This window comes from Panthera pardus, unplaced genomic scaffold, assembly GCF_024362965.1.
Source record: "Panthera pardus isolate Hobbes unplaced genomic scaffold, ASM2436296v1 HiC_scaffold_8, whole genome shotgun sequence".
Lineage (NCBI taxonomy): Eukaryota > Metazoa > Chordata > Mammalia > Carnivora > Felidae > Panthera > Panthera pardus.
In genome coordinates, this window is record NW_026527013.1 from 29,622,588 (window position 1) to 29,638,766 (window position 16,179).

At 39.0% G+C, this 16,179-nt stretch overlaps 1 protein-coding gene across 4 annotated transcripts in view; it reads left to right on the forward strand.

Annotated features, from left to right (window-relative positions):
- PTPRG (protein tyrosine phosphatase receptor type G) overlaps nt 1-16,179 on the forward strand; it is a 712,041-nt gene that overhangs the window by 396,765 nt on the left and 299,097 nt on the right. For all 4 annotated transcript variants that reach the window (XM_019469870.2, XM_019469872.2, XM_019469869.2 and 1 more), the window contains one exon: nt 14,146-14,325. In XM_019469870.2, the coding sequence (XP_019325415.1) occupies nt 14,146-14,325 (180 nt within the window). The remainder of the gene's footprint in view (nt 1-14,145; nt 14,326-16,179) is intronic.

Below are 16,179 nucleotides of genomic sequence, written 5' to 3' on the forward strand. Positions count from 1 at the left end.
GCCCTCGTACATTCTAATCTTCTGCAATGCAGGTTCCTTGTTGCTCCCTGTTTTAAAACTCTGCAGTGTGTTGCAAATATTACTAGATTTTCAAGTGCAACCAATATGGGTACTGGATTTCAGAGAGAGCCTTGACAGAATGTCTCATGATTTTCTCAGAGTTGAGATGGAGAAATGAGGATTCATAGTAGATTGAAAAACTCTTCCCAGGGAATTCTGGATAATGCACCACTGTCATGATGGAAAGTTTTATGTTTGGCCATGGCCTTTGGAGTATTTTTATCAACAACTTGACAGAGGAGATGGATTTATTAAATTTGCGAATGGCATGTTGCTGGGAGGCCGAGTTCTGAGATCAGATGACAGAATCAGGATCCCCCAGTTCCTGAGGGGCAGGGATGATGGGCAAAGATTAAATATGATGTAGTAGAGAAGCCACAGGTGGGGCAACCAAATGGAAGCATTGTACAGACTGTTGTTCAGATCACAACTTGAGTGTTGGCACAGCCAGTGCAGAGGACGGTCAGGAATGGAATGACTTCTCAGTGATATTGACTCTTCCTATATTCATCTCATTTTAAGGTTAAAGTAGAATATTTGCTTTAATAAGGATCTCACTTAGCAATCACAAGAAAAAGACCCGAGGATCTTCTTTGCCCACATAATTGCATAATACGTACTTCCTTTCTAAACCTTGTTTTCTATTATTGCCTCCTTCCTCAGCCTTTTTAGACATTTGGCCCTAATCGCACCTAACCCATGAAATTTTAATAACATAGATAGACATAGACTATATATCTGATCATGGGTTTTATGTATATCTGTGCTTTAAGGCTAGAAAAAAATATAACATATTCTGCCCCCCAAAAACAAACATTTACTCACTGGGGCAATATTACCCCTGTTGAGAGTGCATGCCATAATGTATTAAGACCACAGGAGTTCCAGAGTCCATAGAGAATATTCTCAGGTCAAGGTCTCAGACGTGTAAGTGTCAAAATTTTTTAAATATGTTTTTTGTTGTTGTTGTCAATTACAAAAGTACTATACATCCTCTCAAAATAAATATCTTCCTAGGTCATAAGGGAGTAAGTAGTGAAAAATCTCCCATCCCTGTTTCCTCTTCATCTACTAGTGTTATGGTTTTTTACATATGCTTCCAACGTATCATATGGCCTTCTCATTTTTCAAACAAGATTGGTATCATATTATAATATATATCAGTTTTGTCACTAAAAAAAGTCACTTGTGGGGTTCCTGGTTGCTAGTTGGTATAGCATATGACTCTTGATCTTGGGGTCATTAGTTTGAGCCCCACATTGTGGGTAGAGTTTTCTTTAAAAAAAAAAATAGTAACTTGAAAGTTTTACCATTTTAAAGAGCTCTCTTTTTCTTATTCATTGTCTCCCATTCCACACATGCCATTGCATTGATTTCCCCTAGTTTCTTTAACTATCCCTTTGGAGATGGATGTTTATCTTGTTTCCAGTCTTAGATATTACCAACAATGCTCTCATGACTAACCTTAACCTTGTGCCAATGCAAATATATCTGTGGAATTAATACTAGGGTCCAAGGAATGCACGTTTGTTATTTTAATTGTTATTGCCAAATTTTCTTTGCTACAGATTGTATCAGTCTCTCGGTAGCCATAAATGAAAGTGCTTATTTGTATACATCCTTGCTAACAGTGTGTAATCAAACATCTTGATGTTTACTAATTTAGTAGGTGAAAGAATACATCCATAAAATTTTAATTTGTATTTCTCATTATTAATGAGGCACAGCAACTTTTCCTACATTAAGGGTCCATTTGTATTTCCTTTTTTTGAACGCTTGGTTCTTATCCTTTGACCATTTTTTATTTTTATTTTGATTTTAAAGTTTATTTTTGAGAGAACATGAGAGGGAGAGAGGCAGAGAGAGAGGGAGGTAGAGAATCCCAAGCAGACTCCCAGCTATCTGCGCGCAAAGCCCAACATGGGGCTCGAACTCGTGAACCATGACATCATGACCTGAGCTGAAACCAAGAGTTGGACTGAGCCACCCAGGTGCCCCCTTTGCCCATTTTTATATGGGATTTTGGGTCTATTGATTTCTAGAATCTCGATATACTGAAGAAGATATATACTAAATGGTTTTCCCTTTTGTGGTATAAATTGCAAATGTTTTGATGGCTGTTCATCTCTTTTGCGTTTCTTGTGGTGCTTTCTGCAATCAGAAAATTAAATATTTCTTTAACGTATATGATTTCATCAGTCTTTTCAGAGTTTGGGCTACTACATGATATATAGAAATGCTTTTCCTACTCCAGATTTCCCTGCAACTGCTTCTTGTGTCTTTACTTATTTAATTTAATTGTTTAAATCTTGGATCCGTTTGGAATTTATACTTGAATAGGATTATCTACTCTCGAACCATTGTATAGTATTAAGTAATGGATGTAGTTTCCTTAGCACATCTCCACTGATGGATATTTGTACCACTGCCAATTCTTTCATCTTATAAACAAAAAGTCAGATGGCAAATATTTTATGTTGTGTTGTCTCTTTCATAACTACTCAACTCTGGTTTTATAGCATAAAAGAAGCCATAGCTAATATGTAATGAATGAATATGGCTGTGTTCCAATAAAACTTTATTTACAAAAATAACTGATGGGCCGGATTTGGCCTGCATACTGTACTACGCAAGCCCTTGTAATTTGTAGGTCAGTCCCATAGATCTGGAATTGACTCTTTGTTCTGTCCCTTACTATGTGAGGGCAAGCCTCCTAGCCTCTAAGCCTCAACTTCCTTATCTGTTAAATGGGAGAAATTAGCACATCCTTGACACAAGTTGTTGAAAGGATCTAAGAAGATGAAACGTAGAAAGTTGTCATCACAATGGCTGATGTACATTTTAAACTTTAAAAGATTGCATTAAAATGTTATTTAACTTGATAACTGAGGTTTTGGTGAATGTCTCAACCTAATCCTAGTCCGTTCAAACAGGTATTTATTTATTGGACCTTCTATGTGTTGTATGAACAAAATAGACAAGTATCTGACATCAAGGAGCTTCTTTTCTAATGGACTATCTACAAGGAAGGGAAGTAAACAAGGTTACAGAAATTGGATGTGATAGCTAAACTGGCAGAGACACCTCTGACTAGGTGAAATGGAGTTGATGTTCTGTTTGTCACTGTCCCGTCTGCTAAATCTCTCCAATTTTCTTTCTAGATACCCTTTATGGGAAGTTACTTACACTATAAATTTAATGAAATAGAGAAAAGTACAAGTTACAGTGAACTGTTCACAGTGTGACAGACACAGGATCCGTCATGTTGTTTTGGCTTTACCTCATAAATGTGTCGCTTTATGTCTAGACATTCCCCCAGATAGCATTTAATAGTTAATACATTTTAGAGCATACATTCCTCCTTTTATAGTTGCCACAGGAAGTGTGTTAATCATCCTGTCTGCACCCTCTGAAGTGCCGTCCAATCCCACACACCCCCTCCACTCCAGGCCCCTCAGCTGTTGAGTGAATGCCTCATAAAACTGTTTTTAATTTCTTGTTCTTTTTCTCTCAGCCCTTAGGTTGGTGGGTTGTTACATAGACTGTTAGCCCTCCCCAACACCAAACTCTGGGAATGTTTCCTCTTCCTACCCGTGCTCCATAACATACTGTGGGTCATGACACTGGATGAGAAAGTAATGGTGAGAAAAAAGGCCCTCCAGCCCAAGACAGGAAATGAGGTCTGAGCCAGACCTCAACTGTCAGTTTTGTCTCCTTCCCCTTTGTGACCTGTGGGATTAAGACACGGTCTCCTCAGTGCACCTTTCCTACCTAACACCTTGTGCTGTGGCTTGTGTCTGAGGCAGAAGCCTTTGGTGAGAGGCAGCTGTTCCACTTGGGGCTCTTGGGGATTCTTATCCCCTGACCCCTCTGTTCCCAAGAGTAAGAATTTACAGCAAGGACTTCAGAGTTTATTCCCTGTGCTTCTGTCTAAATGAAATCTTTAAACTAACTCTTCCTCAAGTTTATCCCTCTCCTGTGTAGGGAAAGAGGAGAGCTAGACACACGGAAAGGAAGGGGAATCAGGAGATGTTATCCTTTGTAATAGTCCATCCAGCAAGCATTTCTGATTTTTATCTTTATAATTCAACATTTTCATGTTAGTGAAGAATGAGAAAGCATTGAATACTTTGTCTTTTTAAACAAATATTCTGATTATATCATATATATATATATATATATATATATATATATGTATGTATTTTAAGTTTATTTATTTATTTTGAGAGAGAGAGACAGAGAGTGAGCAGGGGAGGGACAGAGAGAGAGGGAGAGAGAATCACAAGCAGGCTCTGTGCTGTCAGCGTGGAGCCTGATGGCGGGGCTCGAACTCACAAACTGTGAGATCATGACCTGAGCCAAAACCAAGAGTCAGATGCTCAACTGACTGAGCCACGCAGAAGCCCCTATATCATGTATTTTTTAGTCACCAATAGCAGAAGGCATACTCAAGCTGTTTTAACTACAAAGACATTTAAAATGGAAAAGTGTAGAGATGAAAGTTAAATTTCAGCAGTGTTTGATCAGGTTTCCTGTCTTCTTCCTTCCTTCCTTCCTTCCTTCCTTCCTTCCTTCCTTCCTTCCCTCCCTCCTTCCCTCCTTTCCTTCCTTCCTTCCTTCCTTCCTTCCTTCCTTCCTTCCTTCCTTCCTCCCTCCCTCCCTCCCTCCCTCCCTCTCTCCCTCCCTCCCTTCCTCTTTCCTTCTGCCTTTTTACCTACCAGCTTTAGCCTCTGGTTGATTTCCCTTTCATTGCAGTTCAGTCCACTTTCTTCCTCTTGTTCATTCATATTCTGGGAGGAGGGTAGATCTTCCCTTAGAGCCCCATATTGAATAACACCAACCTAAAACATTCCCTCTGACCAGGGAAATTCCACGTGCTAATTGGCTTAGTCCTGGGTTAACACCCCTTCCCAAGCCAGTTACATGTCAAGGAGGATGAAATTAAGCTGATAGCCAAATACCAATCAGACATTATTTCCAGAGCCAGAAGCCGGGTCAGACCATCCAGAATTTAGGGTTTGAAAGTAGTTTCCAGAAGAAAGTATAAATAATCATGTTTATTGAGCCTTAGTATGTGCCAAGTACTGTTGGACATGCTTTGTCAGTAAGAATTTACTTAGTGCTCATCACATCTCTGTGGTTTCTTGTAGGAATGTATTCAGCGAGGAATGTTGGTAGGATATTAACAAATATTTTATATACCTAGTTCATTCTTCCTCAGTGTGAAAAGAACTGTTCTTGTGAATTTAGGACTCTTACATGTTTTGGGGTGCCTGGGTAGCTCAGTTGGTTGAGCCTCTGACTCTTGATTTTGGTTCAGGTTATGATTCCAGGGTTGTGGGATTGAGCCCTGCGTTGGGCTCCACACTGAGTGTGGAGCCTGCCTAAAACTTCCTCTCTCCTCTTTCCCTCTCCCCTGCTTGCACTCTCTCTCTTTAAAATAAAAATAAGTAACACTAAAAAAGAAAAGAATTCTTACAAGTTTTAGAGACGATCCAATATTTCATGTGTAAGGAAGTTGAATCATTTTAAGGCTTGACCACTGCCACATCCATGTCTATCTTGCAGAGTTGAGAATGGAGTGAAAAGAGCAATATTGTGGCAGGACTGTCACCACCTGCCTCTCTGGTGTGCTTGACATGCATTGCTAATTGTTCTGGACTTTACTGATAAATAATCGTAGAGTCATTTGAGGCTAACATGTGAGTTAAAGCTTCTTGGCCATGTTTGATCTAGAATTCAAATGTCAAGTCTCATTGCCCCGTGCTTTTTCCACTATGCCATGTGACCATTTTAATCCTTGGATGATTGTTTATGTTAAGTTTTGTGGAGGCAGTCAGAATTCCCGAAGATAAGATTGTTGTCCTGTGAAGTGTACTGAGTGCTTCCCTGGAAGCTTGAAAGCTTCGGGTCTGGAGCAGACTTACCTGTAGCTTATAAACACTTGAGATGTTTGGCATTGGGCAGTAAGAATTGTGACTTTTTTGTTAATATCTCAGATGTTCTTTGTAATCAATTCCTTGTTGTATCTACAAAAAGCAAAATTAAAATTTGCCTGTGGGGTGCCTGGGTGGCTCAGTCGGTTAAGCATTCGACTCTTGATTTCAGCTCTGTCATGATCCCAGGGTTGTGAGATCGAGCCCCTTGTTGGGCTCCACGTTGGACACAGAGCCTGCTTAAGATTCTCTCTCTCTTTCTCTGCCCCTCTCCCCCACTTGTGCTCTGTCTCAAAAACAAACAAACAAACAAGTAAATAAATAAATTTGGCCCAACTTTAAACATTATTTGTTCCGGTCGCCTGGTTGGCTCAGTCACTTAAACGTCTGACTTTGGCTCAGGTCATGATCTCACAGTTTGTGAGTTTGAGCCCCGTGTGGGGCTCTGGGCTGACAGCTCAGAGCCTGGAGCCTGCTTCAGACTCCGTGTCTCCCTCTTTCTCTCTGCCCCTCCCCTGCTCACATTCTGTCTCTCAAAAATAAACAAAGATTAAAAAAATTAAACATTACTAGATTTTGAGTGAATCAACTATTTCATTATTAGTGGGAATTTTAACTCCATGTTTGGATGAGGGTAGATTCCTCCTGAAAGATACAATTTTTTAGTCCCAGATACTTCTAAACAGGCATCATCATAGACTTTGTCTTTGAAGGACCTTCAGAATTCCCTAGTCTGTGAATTGCATCGTGCTCATAGTGCATGCATTATTCCTGTCATCCCACATACCCATGCAGACATCACTAATTAATCACCCCAACCTCTTAACTCCTGGGTAGTCACCACCGGCATTGTCATTTTATGCAATACCCTCTTTTTTAAGGACAATATAATAGGCTCCAGAGAGATCTTCAGCATCAAGATTAGAATCTAGGACCTTCATTTTAAATACTTGTGCTCTTTCACATTTTACCTAATATTAGTTTTAACATCCAGTCCTAAGACAGAGATCCTGCAAAATAAAATGAATAATAGTTGGTACTAAAGAATGAATAATGTAGTTGCCACGTCTGGTGTTATTGTCTGATACTGTATCTGGTATTATGGTTAGTTATTGATAATTACCTTACAAGCACACCATTGATGTGAAATAGGGGGATGAAGTTTTTATACCCATAATTTGAAAACAAAAAAATTTGCCCAACTCTTTTAGTCCATCGGAAGGAAAATTTCCATTTTCTTAACTGGCTTAAAAATTAGAAAACTCCTGGGGCGCCTGGGTGGCTCGGTCGGTTAAGCGTCCGACTTCGGCTCAGGTCATGATCTCACGGTCCGTGGGTTCGAGCCCCGCGTCGGGCTCTGTGCTGACAGCTCAGAGCCTGGAGCCTGCTTCAGATCCCGTGTCTCCCTCTCTCTGTGACCCTCCCCCGTTCATGCTCTGTCTCTCTCTGTCTCAAAAATAAATAAACGTTAAAAAAAAAAAAATTAGAAAACTCCGTTGAACAATGTTGAACAACTTCATAATTATACATGAACAAAAGGAAACCACTGGGGATCAGCAATATGAATGCTTGTTAGCGCTTTCTTTTTCTTTTTTTCCTATGTCCAGCAATAAATGCACAAAAAGGTAATTAAGTTACTGGTAGTGGAGAATGCAGAAGAATCATAAGCTGAATCCCATAGAGCTTTTTAATTAAAAAATGGAATAGTTTTAAGATGTGTTGTAGATTTGGTAGAAAAAGCATTAATTATAATATTAGGTAAAAAAATGAATACTAATATTTTTGGGTTGTTGCTGTTGGTTAAAAGTAGACCACAAGATGCAGGGTAATAACCCTAGATTCAGGTCATACTTTTAATATAAGTTCCTTGAGGGAGGCATTAATAAGCATATTTGACTAGAAACAGCACATAACATGTATATTAGTTTTGTTTTTAATTAGATTTAGACAGAATTCATTATTTTTAATGGCTTTTCATTAGTGAACAGAAACCGTTATTTGGATGTATTATGGTAAAATAAATTCAAGGTGTATGCTTATTTTCTGCAACGAATCTCTGAGGTATTTAAAGAAATCATCGTTTGGAACACATATCCTAAGTATTTGAAATTCCTTGCTTTTAAACAAAAGTATGATATATATGCTCTAAAAATAGTACTTTTCTTTCTTCCTCAAGTCAGGTGTTAATAATGAACAATAATTAAATGAGATAGTTTACTTAAATTGCTGAAAAGTCTTATTGCTTAACATTTATATTGGTTCACATTGGACTTTTCAAGTAATATTGCTGGAGGTGGGGGGCAAAATTGAGATGTTTCTCTGGGATTTGTATTTTCTTTGAACACAATAGCTTAGTTTTGTTCCAAAATTTATGCATGTCGACCAGGTTCTGTGCGTTAAATCTGCCTTAAAAAAAAAACACTATGAAGTGGGGTCTCAGAGAGGAGTCCAGATTTACAGTATTTGCCATCATTTTCACATGGGGAATTCTATCTACCTTAAACAGGCCAGTCGGAATTAAACTCCAATTGTGTGATTTATTCGCCTTACTGTAGAAATATGTCTTCCTGATGTCTACTGAATTGTAGCATCTCAAAATGAGAAAAATACAGTGGCTTGTTAATGGTACACCAGGGAGGTAAAAGCAGGTTTTTTTAATGCACAAATGAGCCATAAATTAAGTAATAATGTTCTTCCTTAACTATAGTTTTTAAAGGTGAATTTCTCCAACTTTGTAACATTTTTATATAAGCTTAAATAATGAAATATCACCCACACGTTTGCTGTGTTTTCTTCAAGCCAGTCTCTCTCTTCCTTTGGTTTTGCTCAGTGAAAATTCCTTTCGTGCAAAGAGGTTATGACAACAATCCCAGTATTATCTATAAATCAATGCCCATCTCCTTTATCTGTTGGGCCATAGACCTACCCCCAGATACATAACAGTAAATCCAATAAAATTTGGATATTAACAACACTTAGATTTTAGTTGGCTTCTGAGTAGTTTCATTTATATTTCTTCATCTTATTTTCAGAGTAACCACAGAATGACCCTATAGACAAAGAACAGTCAGGAAACCACCGCTGGTGTGTTACTGTTAACTCGCTAAACTTTATTCGGAGCTCATGACTTTTCACACTCATTTTTATATTTTGTCTCACTTCCTAATCCAGAATCCCACAATGCATTTTTTTTGGTCGCCACTCCTTGGTCTTTGGTCTGTGACAGATTTTCAGGTTTTCCTGGGTTTTCATGACCTTGACACTTTTGAGGAGTATCGGCCAAGTATTTCATAGAATGTTCCTCAGTTTGGATTCGTTTGATGTTTTTCTCATGACCAGACAGAGGTTATAGAATTTTAGAAAGAATCCCACAGAGGTGATGCTCCCTTCTTATCACATCTGTCAAGACGTGCATGATAGTCCGTGGTATTCCAGGTGACCGTAACCTTCACCACTTGGTTAAGGTGGGATTACCAGGCTTCTCCATGGGGAAGTTGTTATTTTTCTCTTTTCCTTTCCTGTTCTTTGAAAGCTAGGCACTAAATCCAGCTGGTGCTGGGATTAAACTCCAAGTCTGGGAGGATCAACTGTACTTTTGACTCTTGTGCTCTACAAATGGGAAGTACCAGGGCCTAGTAAACTTCTTAGCATTTCAAAGAGTGACTCCCCTAAACTATCAACTTCAAAGTCCTGCCCCTGGGGAGGCGAGGGCCCCTCCTCTCTCTCTGTATATCATAAAATGCCTTCATCCTCCTGCCTTAGCTCTTGGTTGGACTACACATTTGTTTCCTCCATTAGATAGTCAAGTTCTTGAGGGCTTGCTACATGTTTTTATAACACAATAGCAATGGCAAAATAGCAGCCACCATTTACTGGGTTTTTATCCACTGATTATCTCCTATAATCCTCAAAACTACCCTTTATTGTGGATACCACTAATATTTCCCATTGTGTGGATGAGAAAATTGAATCACCTTCCTCTTAAGTTGTCCTGGAGACCCCCAGGGCAACTGGCAGCTCCGTTTGCTGGTCCCCATTTCTTAGCACTGTGCCTGATACTGAGCAGATGTCAGTTCAATATTTAAATGTCTGCAGTGATAAGTTGATGAAACAAGACTATTTTTCTGCCTTCGTTGACCTTCTTTGATTAGAGAACACTGTTAAGGCATAGAAAAAAGAAGAGAGCCTTAAAAATAATCATGCTTCAATAAAGGCTTTGAAAGCAAAGTTCTGTCACATTCCTTTCTTTAAAAAACTGTAATTGCATTTAGTGGGCTTGTTAAATTTGCACACGGATTCCATCATGCACATCACATACCTGCAGCTTATTTTATCTCATCCCCGTTCAGGCTAATTTAACATATAAGTGATGAAAGGAAGGAGTATTTATCTCTGAGGTTGATATCCTGACTCTTGAGTCAGGGAGACTTAGTAAGGTCAGCAGATAGAAGTATAAAATGAAAACCAAAATAGCACCATAGTGTCATTGGAAGACAGACAGAAGTATGCAACTCGTTAAAATCATCTTCTAATTCATAAAAAATATGTATTAGCAATCCGCTGTAGGTAGGACCCTGTGCTAGGCATAGGAATAAAACAACACAAGACAGAGAAGGAACCTATTCCCAGAGAGTAATGAACTAATGGGGAAGACAGACACCAAGAAATAAACAACAAATTATATCAGTGATAGGATGTTCCAAGGAAAACAGGAGCCCACTGCCAGGATAATACACAACCCTGTACGTGCCTCGTGGAAGCCTCCCTGGCAGGGGTACCTTTACACTGACATCAAACCTGTAGCCAGGAATTTCAAATGCATCCACTGAATTCATTAAAAAGAAAATATTTTTCATCACAAGTTGAGTGGGATTCCACAGCCACTGTTTGATCCTCTTGCTGCAAATATGTTGGCAGTGTGTCTCCATTAAGGTGTGATTCCTCCAAGGGCAACTGGGTGGTTCAGCCGATTGAGAGTCCAACTCTCGATTTCAGCTCAAGTCAAAAATCTCACGGTTGTGAGATTGAGTCCCACGTCAGGCTCTGCACTGAATGTGGAGCCTGCTTGGGATTCTCTCTCGCACTCTCTCTGTCCCTCCTCTGTTCATGCTCTCTTTGTCTCTCTCAAACATAAGTAAACATTTTTAAAAAATAACTCATTCCTACAAGACTCTTAACAGGTGAATGGCGGGTTTCTTTTGGCAGCCTAACTGCCCTATAGTTTCTACCCCTGTGCTCTACACTGCCCCTTTTAGGAAGGTATCCTCGTACATTAGTTTGTCATGTCAGAGTTGCTGAGCTGTTGAAAATGGATCTAACTGCCAACTGCTCGTTCTAAGAAAGAGTCAGTAGGGGGAAACTGAAGCGCAAATGACTTTTCCTTCTTGTTTCCGAGGGGTAATGTCATCCCTGAGGGCGGAAGGCTTCTTGCTGATGGTTTTTGCCTCCAAAACTAGGTTTGAAGTTAACCACAGTCTTTATTTAGAGTCATGTTTTTTACTCAACAGCGTTTATCCCAAGTTCTGAAAAACAAAGCATTCACTCCTGTGAGATTGTACAGCTGCAAATGATTAATGATATAATTCTCAGTCCTTTATAAAGTGTCTCAACACTGAAGAGGTTTATCCAGTGTGGAATGGTAATGGTGCTTCAATGTGAGAATAGGTAATCAATACCTCCGAGCTTGGAAAAGTGTTCTGTTTCCTCCACTAATGACATAGGGGTTTTTGTAAGGCAAGGGTGTCTGGAGCATGAAGCACTCCAAAGAAAAATTAATTTAAAATCCGAAGTGGAAGATCAGTTTCAATTAAACTTGCACTTGAATGTACATTGGGTGGAAGTGTGAAAGCAAGCATGTTGTTGGCTTAAATCTTCAGATTGTTACCAGTGAATAAATGGATCCCACTGGTACAAACCCTGATTATATTTTCATAGAGTGCTAAATTATATTTCACCCATGTCTGGAAAGTTTTGAGAACTAATATGAATGGCAAGTACTTTTAAGAGGTCGCAGAGTACTTTTCTTTATTAGTAGGATAATGATCAGGTGTCTGTATTTACAAATGATGGCTTGCATTCTTCTTCGGAGTCGTACATGTTTGGAGTTATTTTACTGTGCACGTTTTTCCCACCGAGTATAATTTTATTGTACTAGTGAGATCCTAAAAGGCATTGCGCACACACACATATGTACGATATTACATTAGTTTCCATAATTTGAACATATAGGCTCATGAGACCCATCAACAATCACTTTATTCGCCTATAAGAATATTTAAAGAATGGATCGGAAAATTGGAGCCATTCCTTATGTCCCCTTTCCCCTCCTTTTTTCCTTCAAATGTAATGCTGCAAGATGAAAGTGAAGTTTGGCTAGAATATATGCAAATGCACACTCTGTTCCTTTATGACTCATCATAGTCTTAGGGAATTTGACCAAGAGGTGAAACAACGGGAGTGAAAAGCCCTTGATGTGTCTTCCGTTAGTAGAAGTCCAACAGTAAAGACAATGGTGATGTTAACTTTTTCTAGAAAGCCTTGTGACACTTGTAAATGATTTTGAAAAGTGCCCTGAGGTTGCTAAACCTTTGCCAAGCGGTGAGCATGTTCTTCCTGATAGTCTCTTTTATCTTACTGTTTGGGATGAGAATTCGGGAAAATGACCCAGGCATAGGAAGAAGCCAAGTTACTTGCCAGACAGCAAGAATAGGGATCATTTTTAGGGAGTCACCTCAATTGCTTTTGCAGCCATGAAGCTTCCATGACCACGAGTGAAAAGATTTTCTTTGTCTCTTTTTTCATGGTACCATTGTTTATATTAGCTGTAAGCTGTATAGACATAGGGAGATGGGGACATTCGTGGCCCATGGTGGATGGCAGTGGGTTGGGGACAAATGTGTAGGCTTTTATTCAGTAGTAGAGAGACTTATGGTGTCTCTGTTCCTCCATCACACAAAGCTAGGTATAGAATGAGGTGTGAAAATACTGGTTCATGGGTGGATTGGTCTCTTAAAATCACTTTGGCTGTTTGTCCTCTTCTATCTGATACGTGAAGAAATTTGAAGCTATAAAACCTAGGTTGGATTCCATGTATGTATGTATGTATGTATGAATACACATTATACTTTACTGATTGGGAAACCTAAAAATTATAAGATTTAGACTTATTTTATATCTGATTCTCAAGAACAGATGTATCTTCATCTTTCTAGCAAAAGACGTGTCCATTCAACAGGCCACTCCTGCTTTATCGTGTCTAGAAGGGTAAAGGCCGGGAACAGAACAGTCTCAGATACTGGTTTAATTGTTTGATATCGATTTAATAGATATCACCCCCCCCCCCCCCCAGATCATTTCATGTCCAAGTATAGCAGAGAGGCAGGTGCAGTATGTTTTCTCTGCCTGTGCCTGATTGATACCCAGTAGGATTCGGCATTATAGTTGCATTCCATTTTATTCCTGCTGCGTGTATCCCCAAGAAGCCTGTCTTTATATAAGTGCTGCATTCAGTCTGAAGGCACCTTTATACACCCGTCTCCTAGGCCAGAGAGGGATTCGGAAGGAGAGGGAGTACCTGACTATGCAAGTTGACATCAGGCCAAACCAAAAAATCTTTCACAATTAACCTAAAAACCCTGCCTTATTGCCTCTTTGTAGTGACTCCCATCCCATGTTACACTGCTTTTGATTTTTGATTTTTCCCTTTTCCAGTTCACAAACTCCTGGGAGCTAAGAAGAAAGTTGTTTGTTACACTGTTGGTGATAGCAAAATATGCTAAACTGATTAAGGTGTTTTCTTGTGAATCAATGCTTTGCTTATTTTGGGAAACTTATTTAAATTTTCTTAAAAATGTGAACGACTCTGACAGCCCGTCTGCTCAACTTCCTTAATCTGATTACAAAGTTAGCAAATGTTTGATTACAAATCAAACAAAACAAAACTGTATTAAGGGACATATCCTTTCTTAAATCTTCTCACCCCATCAAGCAAGTGGCTTGGATCCATAGTTTCCACTGGACTGACATCTTTGGAGTGGGCACATGGGGGAAAATGTACCTTCAGAGACATCATGCTTAGCTTCCTACTTCCTGTTCATTCCACCCTTGATCCTTGAACCATGAGGATTGAAGTATTGTTTTCTTTTAACAGGTGCCTATGGTCCTGAGCACTGGGTCACATCGAGCGTTAGCTGCAGGGGCCGTCATCAGTCTCCCATAGACATTTTAGACCAGCATGCACAGGTTGGCGAAGAGTACCAGGAGCTGCAACTTGATGGCTTTGACAATGAGTCTTCAAACAAAACCTGGATGAAAAACACAGGGAAAACAGGTAGAGTCTGTCTTTTTTTTACTAGTCCACAAAATACTGTGAAATGTTTTTGGATGTCTCTAGTATTTACCTTACCTATGACTTGCTCCTTACGTAGTGCATGTTGCTATAGGGGACACAGAGCTGAATGAGAGCTTTGGGATCAGCTCTTGGTGTGAGAACCAGCCACTTGCTCTACTAGCTGTGTGATTTTGGGCAAATTACTTAACCACTCTCTGTGCCTCAGATTTTAGAAGTATAATAAAGGTACATAATAAAATACTGTCAACCTCATAAAGTCATAAGGATTAAGTGAATCAACATTTGTAAAGTGTGTAGAATGGACTTTCAGAAATCTGCTCTATCCGTGATGATGGCCACTAGCCACACGTGGCTTTTTAAATTTAACTATTAATTAATTAAAAGCAAATAAGATTAAAGTTCACTCCCTCTGTTGTAATAGCCACATATCTTTTTTTTTTTTCCCCTGAGTTCATTAGGTTGTCCATGTTCAGTGTTTGAAAGTAGAAGATACATATTCAGATCTTTGTGGGTTTTTTTGTGGGGAGAATTTTATTTATTTTTGACTTTCATTTATTGTATTTATTATTTTTTGACTTATTTTTTATTTTATTATTTATTTTTTTACTTTTATTTTTCCAGCTTTATTGAGAAGTAATTGACTTATTACATTATATAAGTTTAATATATACAATGTGATGATTTGATACATGCATATATTGCCAGGTGATTACTGTAATTAGGTTCATTAATATTCCTATCACCTCACATTGTTCCTTCTTTCCTTCCCTCCCTCCCTCCTTCCTTCCTTTCTCCCACCCTTCTTCCCTCCCTCCCTTCCTTCCTTTTTTCTTTCCTACTCTCCTTCCCTCTTTCTCTCTTTCCTCCTTTCCTTCTTTCCTCCTTTCCTCCTTTCCTCCTTTCCTTCCTTCCTTCCTTCCTTCCTTCCTTCCTTCCTTCCTTCCTTCCTTCCTTCCTTCTTTCCAGTGAGAATATTTAAGACATACTTTCTTAGAAACTGTGAAATACACAATATAGTACTGTTGACCTTAGTCACCATGATATACATCCCCAGGACTTCTCTTAAAGTGGAAATTTATACCCTTTGACCACATCTTCCCATTTACCACATCTTCAGCCCCTGGCAACCACCATTCTACTGTTTCTCTAAATTCAGCTTTTTTAGATTCCATATATAAGTGAGAACATACTGTATTTGTCTTCCTCTGACTTACTTGACTGAGTATAGTGCCCTTGAGGTCCATCCATATTCTCATAAAAGGCAGGATTTCATTCTTTTTTATGGATAGTATTCCATTGTGTGTGCACACGCATGTGTGTGTGTGTGTGTGTGTGTAACATTTTATTTAATCATTCATGTATTGATGGACACTTAGGTTGTTTCCATGTTTTGGCTATTGTAAATAATGCTGCAATGAACATGGGGTACGTATATATTTTCAAGATAATGATTTCATTTCCTTTAGATACATACCCAGAAGTAGAATTGCTAGATCATTGGGTAGTTGTATTTTTAGTATTTTGAGGAACTGCCATATTCTTTTCTATAGCAGCTGCACCAATTTACCTTCCCATCAACAGTGCACAAGGGGTCCCTTTTCTGTGCATCCTCATCAATACTTTTTATCTCTTGTTGTCTTGATAATAGGCATTCTAACAAGTGTGAGGTGCACCTCATTGTAGTTTTGATTTGCATTTCCCTGATAATAAGTGATGCTCAGCCCTTTCCATATACCTCTTGGCCCTTTGTGTATCTTTGGAAAAATGCTTATGGTCTTTTGCCAAGTTTTAACCAGGGCTATTTAGTTGTTTGGTTTTTTGGATTATTTTCAG